The 22,668-nt window shown below is 41.2% G+C and overlaps 1 protein-coding gene across 7 annotated transcripts in view; it reads right to left on the bottom strand.

Moving 5' to 3' along the window:
* flna (filamin A, alpha (actin binding protein 280)) overlaps nucleotides 1–22,668 on the bottom strand; it is a 72,249-nt gene that overhangs the window by 22,694 nt on the left and 26,887 nt on the right. For 4 of the 7 annotated variants that reach the window (XM_015342655.2, XM_015342648.2, XM_015342623.2 and 1 more), the window contains exons 3-25: nucleotides 17,540–17,791; nucleotides 16,951–17,048; nucleotides 14,084–14,231; nucleotides 13,459–13,577; nucleotides 12,972–13,049; nucleotides 12,674–12,836; nucleotides 11,779–11,979; nucleotides 9,756–9,893; nucleotides 9,532–9,658; nucleotides 8,929–9,065; nucleotides 8,400–8,617; nucleotides 7,865–7,978; nucleotides 7,425–7,568; nucleotides 5,482–5,605; nucleotides 5,173–5,333; nucleotides 4,682–4,772; nucleotides 3,828–3,997; nucleotides 3,464–3,581; nucleotides 2,624–2,886; nucleotides 1,787–2,105; nucleotides 1,209–1,382; nucleotides 870–1,032; nucleotides 241–401 (exon numbers count right to left, since the gene is read on the bottom strand). In XM_015342655.2, the coding sequence (XP_015198141.1) occupies nucleotides 241–401; nucleotides 870–1,032; nucleotides 1,209–1,382; nucleotides 1,787–2,105; nucleotides 2,624–2,886; nucleotides 3,464–3,581; nucleotides 3,828–3,997; nucleotides 4,682–4,772; nucleotides 5,173–5,333; nucleotides 5,482–5,605; nucleotides 7,425–7,568; nucleotides 7,865–7,978; nucleotides 8,400–8,617; nucleotides 8,929–9,065; nucleotides 9,532–9,658; nucleotides 9,756–9,893; nucleotides 11,779–11,979; nucleotides 12,674–12,836; nucleotides 12,972–13,049; nucleotides 13,459–13,577; nucleotides 14,084–14,231; nucleotides 16,951–17,048; nucleotides 17,540–17,791 (3,681 nt within the window). The remainder of the gene's footprint in view (nucleotides 1–240; nucleotides 402–869; nucleotides 1,033–1,208; nucleotides 1,383–1,786; nucleotides 2,106–2,623; nucleotides 2,887–3,463; nucleotides 3,582–3,827; nucleotides 3,998–4,681; nucleotides 4,773–5,172; nucleotides 5,334–5,481; nucleotides 5,606–7,424; nucleotides 7,569–7,864; nucleotides 7,979–8,399; nucleotides 8,618–8,928; nucleotides 9,066–9,531; nucleotides 9,659–9,755; nucleotides 9,894–11,778; nucleotides 11,980–12,673; nucleotides 12,837–12,971; nucleotides 13,050–13,458; nucleotides 13,578–14,083; nucleotides 14,232–16,950; nucleotides 17,049–17,539; nucleotides 17,792–22,668) is intronic. The other 3 variants (XM_006625574.3, XM_015342663.2, XM_015342629.2) reach the window with 1 other exon arrangement.

The raw sequence follows: 22,668 nt of genomic DNA on the forward strand, positions 1-22,668 counted from the left end.
CCACAAGCAGCATTCAGTTATAAATAAACCTGATTTCTCTCAGGAGAGCAGAAAACAAATCAAGCTTCAAACTGAATGGATCAGTTCTCCCCCCAAACATCATCTTATTTAGGTTTGAAAGTATCTTCTACAAATCTAAGGCACAACAAAGCAACGACTGGTCATTTTAAACGCACATCTTTTGATTTACTTGTTTAAGCTTGCCAAGTCTCATTTTTGGTGTGCAAGCACTTTGCTTACCCTTCACAGGCTGTCCACCATAGGTTATGTTGAGGTTGTAGGTGCCAGGTTCATACGGCACATATTCAACAGAACAGCTGCCATCCTTGTTGTCTGTACAGGACATCTTGGCTTCTGATGGACCCTCCACTGCCAGACCCAGACCACCTGTGCCAGCACCACTAGGATACACAAGACATTGCAAGAATTAGGCACTCTGCTTATTTTGGTGACCTACACATCTGAAGTCCAGTGGGCATTTTCTGCATAGAAACTTTTACTTACCATTTAGTTATTTCACTAAAAGATTTAAATTAAATGGTATTGTATATTCAAAAAGTATGTACAAACAGCATCAGCTCAAATGCATTCTGTTTGAGTTCAAGGCATTATAAGGTAGACTGTACCTCATGTGATATGGCAACCAGAGCACAGAAATTGCTATTCAGGTGTCAGCAACAGAATGATTCTGCATTACTAAATGGAACAAAAGATCTTTGGAAACAAGTCCCTAGATGTGAATGAATTACAGTTCAAAAAGACAACAGGAATGTGAGGGGGGAAAGTTAAAGAATGTTTCCAATTTAAAAAAAAAAACATACAGAGCAGAAACTGACAAAGCATGTATTCTGATTTTCCATGAAACCTACCGAGTCTCAACAGTAAATTTGTTTGGTTTATTGGTGATGCCACTCTGCAGCCCTGGTCCATGAACTCTCACCCTGGCAGGGTCACAGCCCTCTGTTACAGGCACGCGGAATGGGCTGTTGGGCACTGGGGCATCATCATAACACACTTCCACATTATGAACACCTTAAAAACATTGGAGATGCACCATTATGACAGTTAAGATTACTAACAGACGGGGAAATACTTGTAGAAAATGTTGAATTTGTGGTTTCTCTCATTTAAATTAACCATTATTAAAAATTTACATCACAACAGCATTGGTACCATGCTCCAAGTCTAATTTAACACATTTAAGATACCTTCTTCATAAGGTGTGTATTCCACCTGGTAGGTGCCATCGCCAAGGTCCCGGATCAGGGCATCCGTGCGGTTGCCTGATGGGTTGTTGATTCGGGTCTTGATATGGTTGCCACCGCTTTTGGTTAAGGCACGGGCGTCCACTGTGAAATCAGTGGTAGCTTCACGGAAAACGCCTAGAGAGCAAAAAGTGTAATCATGAAGCACTCCTCAATTTTGAGAGCATTGCATCTTTAATACACTCCTAAATAAAAGTATATAACCTTAAGAGTGATGTTTCATTGGGTAGTCTGCTCAAAATTACCAAGTTCATCCTGGTAAATACAAATTACCAGGATAGTGATTTGAGTCCCCATTGCCATCTACTTAATAGGCAGCTAAGAAGTATTTAGCAATGCGACAGGAAAATGCTTGGCTTGACATCCTGAAGGAATCAATTTTTAAAAAATTTAAGAACAGCAACAGGTGCCTTTGAAGAGTTTTAAAAGCAGAGGATGAGGCTTAAGCTTTTGAGAGCGACATCTGGAGATCACCTGAAAGGGGAGTTCTAAAATTAAAGGAGTTTTAAATGAACACCCACCTTTGTTCCCAACTCCAGGGCCAAACACTTTGACACCGGTGGAGTCCACAGCAGGCTCCACCGTGAGTCTGGCGGGGAAGTTGGGCACATCCTGGCCTCCATAGCGAATAGTGATAGTGTAGACACCAGGGTAGAGGGGGATGTAAGTGATTGTGTAGGTGCCATCTCCATTGTCCTGGATGTGCACCTCAGCCTCTGTGCCGTTGTCGGAGATGATCTCGATTGTCAATTCGGCTGGGCCAGCGTTGGTACAGTCCACATTGAACTTCCCCGTCTCCCCAACTTTGGCTCGTTCCAAGCCAGGGCCTGAGCACCTTACCTGAAAGGAGTAAGAAGGAGGTACTGTCACTCTCGGGCATGTTCCAGGAGTGTACCGATAACATCATGCAACAGTGGCATATTGCATCAACACCATCCCAGGAAGATTTAGTAACTTTCTACTGACCTTAATATTTTCAAATCAACTCATTAGGAACCTAAATTCCAGAATTTAATGTTTTTAAATAATGCAAATCCTAAACTTGTTTATTGCCTAGGACTCTGATCAAGTTAATCCTGCTAAGCACTTTACAGCAATCACCTAATGTGCGATATAAATGAGGAGCTTAACCTTAGGTCTAATTTGAAGCTTAAGTCCACATCCTGTATTCTTTTAAGAAACTACGCTTAAAAGAACACTGCGTAAACCAGATGGTACCTTACCTGAAGCAAAGTTGGACACAGGGCATGCAAATACCATCTCCAGACTAATCCACATTTCTATGTGTAACTTGCCTTTAAATCTTTAGGTACTAAACAATTTCTCTTGGGTGCTCAAGTTCGAGCCCCTAGCTTCACCTTGGATGGATCTGCAGGTGCCACTGCCTCAACCGGGAATGGGCTGCCAGGGATAGGAGCTCCATCGTAGGTCAGCTCCACCTCATAGGGCCCCTGCTCCCTGGGGATGAAGCGCACTTGGCTCGTCTCTGGGCTCAGGCTAGGCTCCACTTTGCAGGGCACGGGCTTGCCAGAGGGACCTGTGACCTTGGCTGCCACTTTGCCTTGCCCACCAGCCCCCTTGGACTTCACTGTGAACTCCTGATCCTTACCAACAGTCATCTCTGGAAGCAAAGAGGAGCAGGGTTGAGAACCTGGAGAAACTTTTGGCCTGCAAGCTTATTGTTGTATTGTTGTAATTTTAATTGTGTCCTGTCTTGTGAAATTTTCTTATTTATTGTTGTAGTCTTATTTATTGTTATTGTCATCCTGTAAAGCGCTTTGAGAAGCCACCTTTAAAGGCGCTATATAAAATAAAGTTTATTATCTTGAACAATCCCAAAAAGAGTGGGAAGAAAAAGCTCAGTTTAAAAACTGATTAGACATCTGTTAGTGGGGAAACATTCTCCAACCTAAAAAAAGACAACCGTCCTACAGCCTGGGATTACAAAAGCTTGACTCTGCCTAAATGCCTCAAGGCATTTGTTGTATGTGTCTGTACAGCAGTCTGCACAGCAGTTATAGTAAAGTTTTCTAATGTAAAATGCAGAAGGATGAGAAAATACAACAGAATCGGATCCTTACATCAATCTGGTTAATGAATTACATTTCTTGTATAATCTATTCCAACACTGGACATCTGTATAGGCTCCCTTCAAATTTTGCAGAAACATGCCCGTGAATGTAAATGTCTATACTTACTCTCTCCTGGCCCAGACACTTTAATCTTGCTGAGGTCAAGAGATGGGGCCACACCAACAGAGAAAGGACTCTTGGGAATGCTGTCTCCACCATACGTGACGTTCACTCCCATATTACCCTGCAATGACCAAAAACTTAGTTGCACATTTGTCACTAACACAAGGTTCTCAGGAATATACAATTTTTTACATCAAGCCAGTAAAGAGCGTTGTAAGGTCCCACAGATGGCAGTTCAAGTCAGATTTAGCCTCAACTACATATACAGCTGTATCTATACATCGTGATTGCTGCCATGAATTACTGGATTCCTCACAGTATGGTATTTGAAGAATTCTTCAGATGCCCCTCAAACAGGTTTTCATACCTGCTGTACTGGAGTGTATTTGACAGTGTAGGTATTATCATGGTTGTTGACAATATCAAAGTCCTTCACTGCATCGGCTTTGGTTGGGCCAGTGAACTGCACATCCAGCTTGGCTTTGCCTGCTCCTTTAGTGTTCACAGTGAAGTGGGTTGGCTTGTTCCACTCAATGCCTAAAAAAAAAAAAGTGGGTAGAGTGGGTATCTGGTAAGGAGAGTAGTAGCATCAGCTCTTTGACTGTACATTTAGAAAACTGCACAAAGCTGACTGATTTACATGCTACTGCAGACAGTAGTTCTACCTTTAAGAACTTTCCCACAGTATTAGCATTTCCTAGTGAAAGTTGGTACTACTATTATTGCAGTAATGGTGATAAATTTACTATACCTTGGCACTGACCGGTTTTTATTTTGTTCATTTAAAAATTTTGGACTTTTGTGGGTCAGGAAACCAAATCTTTCTGTGAAAGTCAATTTGCCTTTTATTTTGTACTGTTACTCGGGTGCTTTCCACAGATGTTTACAACACACTGGACAGCATATTACCCACTTCGCCACAGTGCATGTCCCAAGGTCTATACAATGCAGCATCAGGAAGACACAGCAACCGCTACACGTTGCATTTGTTCCAGGGCTTTCCATTACATGAGTAGTCTGCACAGTACAAAGCTTAAATAGTTTTGAAACTAGTTTTATACAATGTCGCATTTTTCCTGTGCTCCCAAGAGATGTTTAAAATACTGTATTTCCACAGCCCTCTCTACACTAGTGTCACTGGGCAGTCTGATGTACAGCAACTCAACCATTTCTAGAAATGGTCAGAACGACTTTTACAAAAGTCACAGGCCAAGTTCTTACCACTCCTGCTCAGCCCTGGCCCCTCTGCCTTGACTTTGCTAGCATCATGGGATGGGTCCACTTTGATTCTGAAGGGAGTCATTGGAATGGCCTGAAAACACAAAAACCCAGAACAGGACTGTTAGGTCAGTAACCCAACACCCTTTGAACTTTAAGGCAACAGGAATGTTATATCTAAACTTTCCCTTGCCACGAATGCATAAATATGAAACACGAGACCATGACAATGCCTGTAGCAAACAATGACACTGAAGACTTCTAAAAGACATGCCTTGCGGCTGTTTTCAGGCAAGAGCTCATCACATGCTAAAGAACAAATAAAGCAGCCATGATAAATAAACATTTTACCCAGATTTGTTTCAACACAAAAATAAACCCATTTACTATAAAATTAATCTTAATACATTGGAACAAAGTTGACTGAACTTCAAATATACAAAAAAATACTGAATTGTGAAGATTCCACAAATATTCTAAGACTGTGTGCTTACCTGATCAGCAAAGAGCACCATTATGGTGTAGCTTCCAGCACCAGGAGGGGTGTATTTGACCGTGAAGGTGTCATTGTCGTTGCGGATGATATCAAAATCAATATCCGCTTCTGCAGGACCAACCACTCCAGGGGCACACTTGATTCCAATGCTGATGTCCCCTTTAGCAACAGATGTCAAGAGCAACTCATCAATTCATTTTATTCATATGGATAGTTGTCTGCTTAGGTTAATTTACAGTTGACTTGAATATACCAAGATAACATTTTAGCTATAAATTTCCCTGCAGATTTCAAAAGCAATAAATACCTTGGCCAGCCTCAGAGCAGTCCACAGTGAAGTAAGTCGGCTCGAAAGCCTTCAGGCCAGTCTTAGCCACCCCAGGTCCTGACACTTTGACCTTATTCGGGTGGCTGCCAGCACCAATGCTCATCTAGAAACAAGAGGGAGGGGAGGGGGGGGATGAGGCTAGAGAATCTAGAGACTCAAGCCAAACTGTTCATACGATCTTCCTGTACATATTCCAACTTTCATCTAGCACTCAATACCTTACGGTGCTTCAAAAATTTTAAAGCATCTGCTTTAGTGTCTGGTGCCTGGTGTGCAGCACCTCATTTTGAGGGGAAAAAGACCAGAGCCCAAAAAGTGAAAAACGGGGGATGAACAGCTGGCTGCTGTACTTGGATGTGAATCCTTTCAAGCTCTACTAAAGAGCCATACTACTTTGAGTTTTAGTCTGACTCCACATGGAGCCTGTCCAAGGAAGCTAAAACAGGTAATAAATGACCTTTTACCAAAATCCATGCAGTTGAGATGCAGTATTTTTAGAACTTAAGTGTGATTTGTAGAGTTGGGGTTAGTTATCCTTATGTTCAAAAGTAACCAATAATGCTGTAGCAGAACTGTTTGGCCCTCTCTGTAACTGGTCATTCTGACCTTCAAATATAAAGAATGGTAACTGCAGGAAGTGAATTAATACAAGGGTACCAGCAATGTATGCAACAGTGCCAATTTTGATTAAGGGCCTTCTTAAACTTTCAGAATTACACTAACTAGCGACTTCTTGCACCCCTACAGATGCACAAGCAAGCACCGCATAATATACATTTGCTTTTCTCCTGAATGGGAGGTATGTGAAAGAGAGCGATATGAAAATGAGCTTCATATTAGAAAACCAGATCAAGCATGATACCAGGATTCCTCAACCAAATGTGGAAGAATTCCAGGACCACCCACAGTAAAACTATAGATACCATATTTACAGACTTGAAAAAGAAGCCATCAGCACCAACTCCCACGTTAGCAGAGTTCAGATTTAAAAGACTGTTGCACTAAGTACCAGACTTTGTGTAAATAAATTCAGAGATCTGTTCTGCAAGATTGTGAAGCCAAGAGCAAAGACAACACTAAGGCCCATAAGAATGGGCAAACATCCAGCAGTCACTATTAGCCTTAAAAAGCTTATTTTTTTACTATGCACAATCCCTAGACCAAAATTGCTCATACAGTTTATTCCCAAATAAATGAACAATGGCATGTTCTAGAACTTTTGGTATTTGACCAGAGGCTGTGTTTTATTTTAACAGGAGGATAACGACACGTGCCAATAGAAAAGAATTGTTAAATGTGAACATGACAGGACAGTGGGAAAAGGATCCAAGCAATGCAGATTTCATTTCAGATAGCTGAAGAGACTAAGGAACTCTTTACATTAATTCTCAAATGTGGTAACCAATACCATCTGACTATAGACAATTATATTGGATCATACACTTCAAGAATGCTGCTCTTAACTGGGTTTAAGAGATGAAGTACTCTAAGATTATGGTTCCCTTCAGTATTCCCCCAAAAAATTGACCTCCTTGTATTACTTGAAAACATGCAAGTTAACAGACAGGCCAGCACCTACATTCCAGTTTACACCCATGAGGATTTAATGAAGCAACACTGTTGAAACCAAGTTTCAGGGTGGCACAGGGCCTCCACAAGGGTAGAAAACTAAAGCAAAATAGATCAATTTGGTCAACACAAAGACAAGAGAAATGTGCAAGTAAACTCAAATTAAAAATCACATTGCAATATTTAACTTAAGCCTTGTATTTCCCAACACAGATCCAAGAATTGTTTAACTTTTCTTTAAAATGCATCCATATTCGCTAGAGAAACAAAATGTTCTTCCATGGATTGCTGTAAATGCAGTTACTCAATTTTTATACCTGGTCACAATTCTTCCCTGCTTGTTAAATACTGACCCGGAAGGGACTGTCTGGAATGTTGACCCCACCCCAGGACACCATGACGGTGTGTTTGAGGGGTTTGCGTGGGGTGTAGAAGCAGCTGTAGGTACCATTGCCATTGTCTTTCACCTGGACATCCACAGGGTTACCATCACCATCCTGTAGGCAACAGAGCAAAAGGCTGATGCGTCCGACATGATTACTTTACATTGTTAAAACTGAAAGTGGTTGGGCCAAGATAAATGTTGAAACTCATTCTTTTAGTCTTGGCAGGCTGCTAGAATTAGGCCTTCAAGAAATCTGCACCATGCTTCACTGAAACAATGTAAAATGCTTTAATAAAACTGCACTTCCAAAATATCACATCAGATCTGGTTTCCCCCTGCACCCCAACTGCCAAGGCTACAAAGGTCTTGGCTCTGCAGAAGCACCGTGCGGTCAAGCGTGTACTGTACCTGAGCCTGGATCTTCAGTGGGGCCTTCCCTCCCTGCTTGGCATCAACTGTGAATTCGGCTGGTTTGCTCATTGCCAAGCCAGTGCTTTGCAGTCCTGGGCCGTAAGCCTTAACCTGTAGTATAGGCACCCCACATAGAAACCCGTCAGATCAGCATTTCAAAATCCCTCTACACAGGGTGTGAAACACGCGCAAGTCTCCACCGAGCAGCATTTCTCCATGTTATACAGGTTAAAAGGAGGAACCGAATCTAAATCCAATCCAGACTGATTCAGGTCAAACAGTCACTACTTGCTGAGCTGTACCTCACTGAAATATTCTTCTATATTGTCAAATTCATGTGTAAATGTAAATACATTTTCATCAACATCATGCCAATAGGCCTGCAAGATATACTTGGAGAGTTTACTACTACACTACTCTAGGACCTACCTACTCTACCCTTTCCAATGGTATTTCAAAATGATTGGTCCCAGTCTCATGGCCTTCTACGGTAGCTTGGATGTAGAGCTTTAAGATTATGGAAGAACATTACCTTTTCTGGGTGGAAGTCTTTCCCTGGTGATGGCTTGATTTCGGCCATGAAGGGGCTGTACTGGATGTCCTCGTTGTTGCACAGGACGTGCACTGCATACTCCCCAGCCTCGGTGGGCCAGTAGCGGACATCGCAGGAGCCATCACCCTTGTCATCGCACTCGATCTTAGCCTGAGAGGGCCCTTCCACTGAAAAGCCTGGGAGATGCCAACAATGGGCTTAGGGACAAGCACGCTGATCCATTAGTAAAAACATGCAACAGGAGGAAAATACACAACTTATCAAGATGCAAGAGTAGTCGAATAAAAAGGATGAAAGGACATCATTTGTCTTCTGCTTGCTTATATGACTGTCTGCAGTTTAAACAATTCTGTGTCCCACCCACTCATTTTCTTGGGACAGTCTTGGAATAGAGGACTTTATAGGATTTAGCTCCCGTAAGCTTCAGGTTGGAAAAACAGAATAGTACCAGGTTTAAGAAAAATACAGGAGGAGTCTCTGCAACTAGGTCATATCGCAAAGATCTCACCCAATGTTCCCACATCATCTCCCACTGCTTCCACCACAAAGTCTGCTGAGCTCCCAACGACTCCGCCTTCCAGCCCTGGACCCCATGCCCGCACTTTCTGCGGTCCCGCCTCGGTGCCGATTTTTACCTCGAAGGGGCTGAGGGAAAAAAAAAAAAAAAAAAAGTCAGTACTTGCAATTGGTTTTGACTCTGCAAAATGTAAAAGCAACCCTGTAGATTTAACCAACTGGAGACAAGTTAAAAATTCACAGGAATTCAAGAACTGGCGGAAAAAAGCCAAGATATGCGTTTTTCCCCATTCAGGGACTTGTGTGGTAAATGCACACTGGTAACTGGCTGAGGAAACGAAGATTTAACCTTCCACGCTTATTCACCTCCCAAGTTTACTATCAAGTTGCGCAAGAGTCAACCTCCAGTCAGAAAGACTGCTTAGAACGAACATCTTAGAGTGCTTCTCATTCTCGATGATTACAGAGAATTTTAAAACAAAAGACCAGAAACAGAATCTGAAAATATTCAGAATGTAATGTACAATTAAAAACATTGTGACACTTGTGTCAACATGAACATTAATTGCAACATCCATGACGTTCCATGGCTCACCTGCGAGGGATCTGCTGACCACCCCATGTAATGGTGATGGTGTAGTTCCCAGTGGTGGTTGGGTAATATTCAAAGCTGTACACCCCATCGCCTAGGTCCTTCTTCTTGCAAGGCTCCTCCAGACCCTCTGGAGAGGGCCAAACAAATGCAATTAAACCATGCAATTTTAAATTTGAACAAGTTTCAACCTTCACTTTATCAGCATGGAAAGCCACGATACTAACTTGGTCCTTTGATAGTGACTTTCAGATCTCCTGTACCGGCACCCTTGGTGTAAACTTTGAAATCGGCAGTCTCTTTGACACGCAGGCCTTTGGGCTGAAGTCCACGGCCTTTTGCCCGACAGAGAGATGGGTTACAAGCTGGTGGAAGAGATACAAGGTATCGTTAGAAAAGGATGAGTGTGGTCTCCTAAAAATACTGACATCCTTGGATAAGTTATACTGTACTACCCTATTGGAACTTGCAGGTCTTATCTTGTTTACCCAGAGTGTTTTAAAAGAATGACACCAGGAAATTTAAAAATATGAATGGAAACCATGGCTCTTTCATGTTTAAGCCAAACTGAACTCAGACCTTAAGCAGCCCCTTTATTGGCTACCAACAAGTGTCAAGATTCCCCCAAGTGGTAGCACAAAGCGGTTCAAGTCAACACTGGTGAGGTTCGGAAAGATTCAAATTTGGCTCCTTCAGGTGGTCAATAGTGGCTTTTGAGGTATGTTGCCAAGCAACCAATGGACCTACTTTGAGGACCACAACAGCTCTGTCTAATGGCTGCAAACCTATAGCATAATAGGATGGTTTTCAAATATATTTAAGAGGTTGCATTCTCATTATGATGCCTACACAAGGCGGAGAGCAAGGAACAAAGCTCTTTAGAAAGGGAGCCATTGCATCTGCAAAACATCAAGTGGTATTGGGTCTGTTGTCTACATGCCCTCATAACATTCGCTATAAAAAAAGGATAACCATTTCCTGAAATAAAGGAAGCAGGATCACTAACCAAGAAAGATAAATGGTCTTGACTGAAAATACTTTAGAAATGTGACAGCATATTCCGCATTGAGGTTTCTGCATGGTTTAGATAAAGCACAAACCCCCGTTCAATAAAGAGCCTGTCACCTCAAACCCAGCAAGAGTCAAAAGTAAGAAAAGCAGCACAATGCAGAGAAAAGTATCAAGACCTCTTGCAGAAGACAGAATAGATTACAGCAATGCACAGTTTAGGAGTAATGTACTCAAATGGAGACCAGCTACTTAATATAAAACAAATTGTGTATGTTAGAACATCACACCATGCACTACAAAGCCTTTAAAACAAGGAACTAACTTCAGAGATGCTATTTGCATCTTTAGTCTGAGACTGCTAAAAACCCTTTCCCATATAGGGCAATTCTAAGCCCAATGTTAATTGGCTGATGCAATGAAAGTTGCATAGTGCCAGTTAATATTTAAAACTGTGATGCTATCTAAGGTCTATAATTTCCAATTTTATGACACTGCATAAAAGCACAGATACAAGCATGCATAGCACACTACTAGTACCGAAGGAGAGAGGAAATGACATCAGAAGTCAAAAGTTCATCCAGAGAGAAGGGGACATCACCAAAAGTCCTAGTTGGACTGGAAAGCATTTTGAGGGAAAGAAAAGATCAAAAAATGAAAAAGCACACAATACAGATCTAAAACATTCTGCTAGTCTGAAAACAAGCCTTACCAAGATACATTCAGAATACCATAACCAAATGATTGAAACAACAAGGTGGAGTTTTCTGAACTTAAACGTTTCAGATATTTAGTACTAATTTCTTGATTGTAAAAATATTGCATTTTAACCACTTTTCTTTGGGGACAGGGGGAATTGGCAAGACAATGAATGTTTAAAGCTAACATCTAAGATAAGTAAATATATTCCCTCCAATGTACAAGGATCTTATTTATAGTTCTTGCCTCTATCAATTATCCAAAAAGATCCTATCACCCCTCTTTACACTAAAAAAAGCAAATTCCAAACTGATTAAACTTACAACTATTAATAACTAAATATTACCTCAAAATGACAGCCAATACTTTTAGAGGCTGAAGAGTTAAGATGCATGATTCAGCATCACTTTCTTACCGATTATGGAATGGAGTGGATTTTTAGATCAAGCTTAAAAATTGAGGTTATTGATGAAAGATGCCAACTGACAGCAGGTTGAGTAGCGCTCATCTCTATGGTTTAGAAATTATCAATACTGCCCATACCTTCTCCCACAGTGACAGTGAAGGGGCTCTTGGATATCTGACTTCCAGCAAAAGTGATGTAGATGGTGTGGACACCCTCTTTCGTGGGCTTGTAAGTACACCGGTAGCTGCTGTTCCCCTTGTCCTCAATATTGCACTCCACAGTGTCCTTCTTTCCAGTAGGATCAACAATGGACACTCCCACCTCGCCTATACCCGCACCTGGAAGTCAAAGCAACATTGAAGACATTAGAATCAAGACATTCCCCCCTTTCTGTATAGTAAGTGCAAGATGATAGCACTAACAGATTCCATTCAGAAATATCACTGATCCAGGGAAGGGGCCCCAATGCATCCTCTGATGGAATCATTCTCTTAACCATACTCTATTTCCCTGTTTTGGTCTAATTTGAAAAACACTAGGAGAGCATAAATTTTTCAGAATAACGATGAAACATCTACCATTATGTTGCTCAGTGCACAAAGACTCACTATACAGGGTACATACTCGGGCAGAAACACACCATACAAAAGACTGCCATAGTAGGCTTTAATTTCAAATGACTCCCTTTGTTACAAATTAGCATGAACTGTAAAAATGGTAAGACTCCAAACAACAGGTAATTAAAATGAAATGCACTTAATTTTGTTAAAACATTGGTTATAATCAAGTGTCCTCAGGAGAAGTTTGGTAAAATGGCCGTTTATAGAATTTACAAAATGGAGAAAACCATTGAGTTCTTAAAGTCTAAACTGGCTTGTCAAGCGTGGAATTTGATAGTTAACTAGTTTATAATTCATTTCAAGTCAATGTCAACTGTAACATCACCAGGTCTCTCATGGCATTTTAGAAGTTTTGCATGTATGGTTTTGGTGGTCATAGGCTGTATAAGATACGGTGATCACCATTGGGTACCTGCAGTATACACATCGAAGTAGGTGGTCTTATTGGCAATGTTGCCACTGGGCTCCAGTCCTGGACCCTGGGCAGTCACCTTGCTGGCATCACCCTGAGACATCCCCACATCCACATCAAAGGGGCTCTTGGAAATGTGAAGCCCAGCAAACAGCACAGTCACCTGACAAGAGATCACCGACATCAGAACTCTGAAAGCCCACTGCCCCTTTAGTCACCATGCCAACTTAAGACCAGCAGATTTACAGCACCTGCACAAATTCCATAAACTCAAGTCTCCAAGAGAAAGAAGTTTTACCTTGTGTGTGCCAGTCACTTTGGGAATATAGACAACAGAGTAGGTGCGGTTTTTGTCATTGTTGGCCGTCACCTTAGCCTAGACAAAAAAAAAAAGGAATACAGTACTTGCACTCAATTCTTCAGCGTCGCTGCTTAATGTCTAACTGCTTGACAACAGAAGTCACACTGATCTTTCAACTGATTCCCTACTGAGGTGCTACTAAAGGAATTCATGTGAACATTAAATCCTTCAAAACTGACCAAAACCCAACAAAATTAGCAACATAAGAAATTTGTTATTTCTATTTTTTCCCCACGAGGAGCCTAATGCAAAAGATGTTGATCTAATCACAAAATGAGTTTCAAAATATTTACAGAAAACAAGGTACTATAAAGCCTCACTAAGATTCACGGGTAGCATTCTAGAAAAATCCCTAATTAAATTCCATTGCTAAACCCCTGCAATGCCACACTAACCCAACAGGTGGTCTAGTGAGCCGTCTTACCTCCTCCCTGTGCCCAGCAGGGTCCTCAACATACACCAAGACCTCGCCCATCCCAGCACTGATGGTCTCCACTGTAAACTCAGCTTTCTTCATCACCACATTGCCAGTGGGCTCGATACCTTAATAAACAAGACATTTAAAAAGGTTTACACAGAACTTAAATTGGGGTTGCCCTGAGACTATTTACATCAACAAACCGTAAGAAATTCAAGAGATCACCTTGAATGTTTGAACAAAGATTCACCTTTTTTTTTAAAAAAAAAAGTAATGACTACAAATACACTGGCCCCCACAACCCTAGAGTAAATATCTGAGGTTCTGCAGAAGATGAGCTTCTTTACAATAGTTTTCTTTGATGAACAATGCAATAGTTTAAACGGTGCGGCTTTAAAAACAAACCAGGTCAATTACTATCCCTTATTGCCAATACAGAGTGCAGCAAGGAAACTAAGCCGACAGTAGCTAGATTATGTGCTGTGATGGCGTTAGGAATATCAACAAGTGACATGCACAGTAAAAATCCCCAGTCAAGGGTCTAAAATACCACCATCTGAAACTGAGTATCAGAGAAAAAGACAGAAATTAGTTTCAATTACAAACTAGTCAGTGAGAGTAAAAGGATTACCTGGCCCATAGGCACGAGCCTTTTTGGGGTTCAGTTTGGGTCGGAGGGGAGCCCCTGGCTTCAGTTTGGCTTTGGGAAACTGGGACAGGTAGGTCATCACGGAGTGCTCGTCCACATTGGGATCCACGATTTCTTCAGGGGTGATAACCTAATTTAGAAAAGTATTACAGAAACATGAGCAAGACCTGCCTCCATACTTCCTCTTAATCCACTGTCATCTTGAAAGATGACATTTCTTTCCAGATACATCTGGATCTCACTTGGAAAAGTTACTGCAGTGGAAATCAAACCTTGGAAACCTAAAGAAAAGGGTTGTAGGTTTTATTACGGCATTTAAATATTGATGAAAACTGAAAATGGGTGATGTCATGATCTTCCCGAAGATCTAGGACCAGGGTTAATTACTTATAGGCCACCCTAAATCACCTGCTACAGAACAGGAAAACTTGTTTAAATAACTAAAATCGTATTTCAGGAAGGAGGGAACACTGCTCCTGGAGGAGTTGAAAAATACCAATGCGTTCCAAATTCTCTAATTTACTTAAGTGAACACCTCATTAGCTTACCAGATCACAGTTAAATTGATCCATGCCTTTAGACACCAATATTTTTTAAAGGCTACCTGTCAAATCTGCTCGAATGAGGCACTCCAGGTGCAGGGCTTAAAAGCTCCTGGTCAAGGCAGTGTGCGTTAACATGGTGAAAGCATAAAGCATATAGGCTATTTTGGAAAGACTGAAAGCCGAATATTTTTGGCAAATGATGAATGAACCCTTGAGCATAAAAAGATATCCTGCACAACAGTAAAGCTTCCCCTCTGCACTGTAAATTTAGTAGCATTACCTCAAATGCTGCATGTCCTAGTTTCCTCCCACAACTCAAAAGACATTTGGCATCAATATTGATTGGCTTCTAGAAAAAGGGACTCTGGTGCGAGTTTATTTTGGTTTGTGTGTCGCAGCTCTGTAGTGGACTGGTGTCCCATCCAGGGTGTACCCTTCCTTGCAGACTCCAGCTCTCCTGCAACCCTCTATTGGATGAAGCAGTCCGAAATGTGCCCACCCGTGTTCACAGAGCAGCTCCGACTTACAACTTGCTTATCACAGTGTTACAAATGGGACACACATTCTACATTGAGCCTGCTGTTGATCTACCAACTTGCTACTACAAAAAGGGAGCCCCCCCCCCCCCCCAACCACAGCAGGCCACTTCAGTTTGCCTCATCGCACCAACTTTGCTTGCCTATTTGAGGCTAGAGCTTTACCTCGTTACCACTCTATTGCCACTTATCACAAGAGACCTCAAGAAGGAAGTGTCTGTAATATAGTGGCATTCAGTGCACAGGGAGTGCCACAACAAGCTTCTGATTTGCAGACCACTCCATCCATAAAACAGGAAAAAGCATTGCTTTTACTTGTCAGGGCAAACTGTTAAAAATGAACTTTAAGAAAGCAAATACAATCTGATTCCCTTCACGTTTCTTACTCATTAATATTTTAAGATGCAGAAAAAACACTATTACTGATATAGCCACTCCAACAAAACACAAGCCAGCGGTCTGGACTAGAAGCTAACATTTACGCCAGATCTTGCCAAGTTAAGTCCTCTGCAAAGGAAAGGACACTTTCTCCATAGATTTCATGAAACACAATCCAGTCTATTACAAAAAATTGCATGTCATTTGGCGGAACTTGTACCCAGAACAGGAAACAAGGCTGCCCACATTATTCAACTGTCATTTTATTTTCAGATGCCTTGACAACCCGCACTTCAAAATATCATACCATAGCACCTTTCCTGTAATTCAACAAATTAAAAAAAAAAAGACATTTGCAGCTCGAACATTCTACGATGCCTTAACTGCATAAACACAAAGGAAAATGTTTAAAAATGAAACATGCTTGCCTTTACTTATAAAGCAATCGTTGCAAGAGCAGATATTAGCACTGAAGTGCCAAAACCATAAGATCTCTTGGGAATGAGACCATTCATGCCTAAATATGAATTGCACTGGGTACATCATTTTAATTAGGGTAATTTTAATTAGTTTTTCCATTACACTGAAAGGTCATGCTGCAACCACTCCTTGTGAGAGAATTCAGAAGGACTAGAAGTACCAGCTGCATCAAAAGTTCCATCAGGGCACAGAATGGAACACTAAGGTTATCTGCTCTTGACCCAGACAGCTACCAGATAGCACAGGAGTCCCATAATGCAGAAGATACCAGAACAAGGTTACCCAACAATGGCTCAATTCAAAAAGCCTTAAGGGCCTAACTTAACACTTTGGGACTAAAAAGTTTAGCATGACCAAGAGGACTTTAAAAGTATTGGTTAACAGCCTTTCTAAAGAAGTTAAAAACGGAAGAGAAAACAAGATTTAGCCAGCTAGGGAAACCATGGTCTTGACAAGTCAATCAATGCATACTGAAAGCCATCCCAGTTCTCCCTTGCATAAGCATCAGCTACACTCGCTTCACAGATGTTTAAGGGTGGAGCACATCACACACACGAGCAAGGCTGACTGCTGAAATTCCAGAATATCTTTGGAATATGGAGTTCGAGCATCTGTAAAAGAAGCCGATATCACCAAACCAGGAAGCTTCTAGCAACCAGAAAAGCACAGATGAACAACGAGGTTCACTAGTGAAACACTGCCATGCTATTAAAAAGTTTTTAAGCCCCAGTGGCACTCTCGCTGTTGGATGAATTACACAGCTCTTTAAGGAAGAGAAGTACTTTCTTCAAGTTTGGAATGAGCTACCCAACCACGTGGCTGCATTCAATGTCTTGACCTCTTTCAAGGACCAGCTAAAAGGTCAGATCAAATCAGACAGATTTCTTATGTCCCCATGTTTTGGTTATACCTGTGGGATGCCCAGCCAGTCGTCAGCCTGTTGCATAGCCTCTCGAGCATTGTCCACTGGTTTCGTCTGATCCCAAGAGTCCCAGTCAGGGCACAGACCTGCAGGTGACCAATTCACTTATTTAAACAGTGCACTAACAGAACATGTTACTTTTAACATCCCACTACATTTCCTTATTTGAAATAGCCAGTACAGGATAAACACATGCTCCGTTTAGACATGCTCTTTTCCGAGCACGCACATATAATACATACCATGAACCCATATTAAAAATTATACCATTTCTAGCTGGTATAAATGAGAACATTTTTGTACAAAGAACACTAAACATTTACAGTATTCTAGGTGCAGGAAAAGTTGTTTAAATGAAGAATTTGGCCCTTCCAGCACTGAAAGGTTTACAAGCCTACAAGAACGAAAATGGAATACAGTACATAACTTGCCTACATCTACTCAAAATTAAGCAACACCTTTATGACTTACAGGAACTACTTTGGGCTTATATAGCCAACTAAAAACAAGCTTTTTAAGTGCCTTCAGCTGCAGTCAGACACCACTCATCAGGTTGCAAAGCTGACCATACACCCACCTGGGGCACAGCTATCAACCAGGGCACCAAGCGCCTTGCCAGACTGCCAGTCCCGGCTGAAGTTGGTGATGGGCAGCTGGGGAAGCTTGTTCTGGATCCATCCCAGCAGCCTCTGCTTGGGCGTTTTCTGTTTGGCCACGTCGTCATCCTCCTCCTCATCCCACATCGGCATGGAAATGGAGTAGTGGAGAATAAGGGTCCATATCAACCCCAGAATCAGCTTCAGGTTCCCATCCACAATGGCCTTGGAGTCTGGAGGAGACAATATGCAGAGTCACCATCAGGCTATGATGCAATTCATTTTTCATTCCAACCAAATTCAATTGATCGAATTTAAATAAAGTTAATCACTTTGTGGGGGGAAAGAAATAGAAAATTAAAACCAGGTCTCATCTAGAGAACATTTCAAATTAGACCAATAACCAGCAGCTTATTTTTATACACTCGCTCCAAATTTGACTGAACACATAGCTGTTATAGTGTAACAAATGCAGACATTACATCACAGGCCTGTTCAATAGGTCAAGCAAAGCCACACTTTGTACTTGCAATGCGTTAGAGAATTGTACCTATTGACCAACATATCAATACTATTCCAATATTGCAATGTCAGAACCACACTGAAAGATCGGGAACAAATTCTCATTACAAATCAACTAACTCATGGATCCCCAGTTCTGGTCCTGGAAGGCCAACTCACTTGCATGTTAAGAACCCAGCTAGACCGTTATCTGAATGAAGTTATTGGCTTAGGCTGATTTACCAGCACTACATGAAGATACCTGTTAAAATGACCCTCCAGGACCAAGATTTGAGATTCCTGAACAGACATAATAGTACTGTAAACTCTTGTTAAAGTTCAGGTGGGTAGCTGCGTCAGCATGCGTAGGCTGCAAAGGAACAAGTAATAGGTTTATTCCATGCTGAAAAAAAGAAGAAAGAGAACACAACGTTTCGGCCGTGGAGCCTTCTTCAGGTGTGACACCTGAAGAAGGCTCCACGGCCGAAACGTTGTGTTCTCTTTCTTCTTTTTTTCAGCATGGAATAAACCTATTACTTGTTCCTTTGCAACTCTTGTTAAAGACTACCAACAAACGAAATAGCTTCAGAGAGCTCAGACATTAGGAATCCTGTAGCTACCCTTATGAAACCAAGCCACATCATATCAATAACGTGTTGGATTCTAAGCATACATTCTCACATTCTTAATTCTGGCTACAACACCCATCCTGCCCCACCCAGAAACAAGAGGCTGCGTCATTGTAAAATCCCTAGGCACACCACATATCTTTTGCATGCTGCAATATGACTTGATAAGTTTAGGGTCTTTTTCTTGCCGAGCATGTTTCCGATGTCATTTAGGCTGTTCTGAGGCTTTTGCTTGTGGCTGCGATAAGAATTGCTATAAAAAAACTATTCAAAGCAAATTGTGGGGTAAAAAGGGAACACTGACACTGCATGACACTTTTCTAAACTACACTTCCCTCAGGTTTGGGTTTGACTTAAGAAGGCTTTCTTGCACAGATGTTTATTCAAACAAAAAAGGTCATACAGCACAAATACTAAGAATATGTAGAAAAATCACAAGTTAAGAAGTCACTAAAAGGCAGGAATCCAGTACTTTAAGATTCTTTATCTTTGGGCAAGATATAACAATAGGAGGAAGAGCCTTCTGTTACAACGAACTAATTAAGGAATGGTATGTTTTAGGGTTAGGGACCCTCGCCAGGAAAAAAAACAGGCTAAAAATAAATGGATGACAAAGGTCTCCAAGCATAAGTCCCATCATTCTAGACCACAGACCTCTACTGTCAATGAACTTCTCCTCCCTTTGAAGCAATTAAACCCCACACTAGCAGCCTGCACACAGTAGGCAGTCTTCAGTTGAGCACACTTGTTTGCTTTCACTTAAAGTTAAAAACAGCTTGGCATGATCACAAAACTGAGAATTGACATTGAAAAACAGGGAAAAGGAGGTAAAAGCAGGTTTAAAAAAAAGGAATAAACACCACCCGTACAAAAAGTCAGTTTTGTTCACCCTTGTGCAAGCACATCGAGTTCCATACCTGAGAGATCAGAACTTGGAACCTGGGAGTCCCTTAAAAGCCAAGATCAAAGTCTTGATAAAGAACAGGCCACCCGTTATCTCGGGTTCTGGGGCCTGTCAAGGGACATTAAAAGGCAAAAAGGAAAGCTGGGAAATATCCTAGATAAACTAACAATAGGCCTTGCTGTCATATGCCTACACAATTCACTGGTTTGTGGTCAATTCTTCCATTACAGCAAAAAAAAAGTATAAGAAGCCTTACTTTGAAAGCATCCTTGCATGCCTGATGGCATTAACTACATGTGCAAAAAATAAGCCACAGATTTGTCCTTATCTGCCCCCAACACCAGTGACAACCTGTTACTACAAGAGGGTGGGGTCTTAAACTCAGACTGCTAAAATTTTATACCACTAAAAAATGCCAATTCTCAGCTATGGAGGGAACCAATGACTTACTGTAAAATAGATCAATGGATAACGGGGCTAACAAATGCAATCCAAAAAAAAAAATCTATAAGAATGCACAGTAAGACTCCATAAAAAAAAATTCATTTAGACTTAACATAAGGAATACAAATCTAATGTTGCTTTAAGTGCACTAAATTCAGCCTTTCCAATCATTAAAACCTATATCATGTGTTGCTTTGTCCTTTATGAAGCTGTACTTAATCTGTTGATTTTAAGGATGAGTTTAGAACAAAGAATAGTAATTTTCTGGACTGGATTTCTATAATGCGGTTTGTTCAGACACCAGGATGCTTCAAAAAGCAACCAAAGAACCAGAGATCAATAAGCCTCCAGCAACCAAACAAGCATGATGGGCCAAAAAAATGCAACACCAGATGACAAATTGAAATTGATTGCGTTTCTGGCTTGGTTTTCAATAAAATGCATTCTTGGGGTGTGAAGATACGCAACAATTTAAATATACAGACTTGAAATTGAACTGTATTGTTTCCACGTGATTAACAAGGCACAAATAAAATCTCTCTTTTGAGAAGACAAAAGCAGACTGAAAGATATAAAAGAAAAAAAGCTGACTGGGTCGATTTCAAATGCCTGGAAGGGCAATTTCTTCACAAGGAAGCACACAATTAAACCACAAGATGCATTCCACCCTTTTGTTAGTGCTAACATTCTGGAGAGAAACAAATTGGGGAAAGGCCTGTTCACCAGAGCAAAGCTTAAATGCCGAGGCGGCACAGTAGATGGCAATGTTGTTTCCATAGTAACAGGGCGGTTCCTGCTCTAAAGTCAACAAACGTTTTGGAACTGTTGCAGGGGTGGGGGTAAAGGTTCCAGGCCCATTAAGTACAGGACTAGGCCTGTATGTCATCTAATCAGCAATTCCTTTTGTGCTGTAACATTCATTCCATGGCCAACTCATCCTCTCCCGTTATGACATGAAGGCAGCTCACAAAGAAATTCCACAAAAGCCAGAACGAAAAACTAAAAAGGGCAAAGAACAGTATTACTGCTCTACAGATGGAGCTAACGGTTTTTACCCATTTCACAAAAATACCATTAAGTGGAGCATATATATATAGTTGATTATAGGAACATTTTTGGTTATTAACAAGAAGCAGTTTAAGGTGCTGCGTTGTTCACAATTCTTACTGTGATTACTAGTCACAGGCTGATGCAAGCAGAGCTCCATGGCCCTCCTAGTACAGAGACTGTATACAAGTACAGTAAATAGTTTACATTTCTTACACCCTACATGAGCAGAAAAAGATGGACTGTTGGCCAAAACATCTTGTTAGAAGACCAAAAAGAGAAATATGCCAGGATTAAATTACAACTGGCAATGTTTGCATTCAATATTTCATTTAGGATGTTGTTTGCACGCACAGAAAGACTACACGGTACCTCATGAAAAGTAGAAGTGAGGAACGTCCACTGCACAACTCCAGAAGCTGCATTAAAAGTTATGTGACTGCACTAGGCAGAAAACAGACATTGCATGGAACAGTGACTCATGAGAACTGGGGGGAAAAAATCCAGAATTCCACCCCCCACACAATCACTGCAGTTCAATATGCTGCATTTTCAAACATATGTCTAACAGCTGTGGAATATTTCTAAGAGCATTCTTCACAGACTGTATATTTACATTCATGATTGTATTCATTTTAAGAGAAATGAACAGTACCCTTCCCAAATGCCACTAAAATAGAGAACCAAATGTTTTAAGTTAAGGAATTCAGGTACAGAAGGGGTGAACAAGAGGTGTTAAATAGAACCCCCAAATATTCCCTCAAGACTAGAAAGCACTTAACCATGTAGAGCAAAAGGTATTTCTACATTGAACCTTATGATCATATATGGTCAGTTATTTTGCCCTCCTGTCCAGTTTCCTAAAAATATTCCCCAAAAATGACTCCCAGTACAGGAAGAGATCAGCAGGGGTCACATATCTGAGCAGTGACTCATCTCCATCCCAGGAGTTAAAAATAAATTGCAAAATCATGCATTTTTTTTTTTACAACTCTAGGTCTGATTACAGAAGAATTCTGAGCAGCTCTGAAATAACACATTGCTTAAGACTGAGTAGTTTTAAAGGGACACTGATTCTCACTCCTTTCATCATTTCCACTTTGCTTCCAGCATAGAGACTCTGGACTGGGAGCAGAAACCCTCAGACCATGCAAATGGAAGTTGTGTGCACGGCAGAACTGCAGATGTGACCACAAGATGCTTTCAGGCTTAGACTCCTTCCCACATACCATACATGACCATTTTCAACAGACAGCAGAACCCAGAGAAGCAAATGATTGCGTTTCATTCTGCAGTTACCCTACAACTTCTGCCAACAAGGTCTTCTCTACAGCATTTCTCATATATGCCACCTCCTTGAAGCCTACACTGTACTTTGATGAACTTGTTACCTCTTTAACATGTTTGAGTTATTGCACCTTCCAGATGTTGCCGATATGGTATGGGGGGGAGTTGCATCTTGTGTGCATTCTTGGAGTAATCATTAGAAAACCATCTTTCTTCCACGCGATTTTGGGTGAGTAGGTAGGTAAAGGCAAGTTAACCAAGTGCCAAAAACACGTGCAACCCAATGTCTAAAAAAAAA

The sequence above is a fragment of the Lepisosteus oculatus genome, chromosome 2 (genome assembly GCF_040954835.1).
Source record: "Lepisosteus oculatus isolate fLepOcu1 chromosome 2, fLepOcu1.hap2, whole genome shotgun sequence".
NCBI classification, from domain to species: Eukaryota; Metazoa; Chordata; class Actinopteri; order Semionotiformes; family Lepisosteidae; genus Lepisosteus; species Lepisosteus oculatus.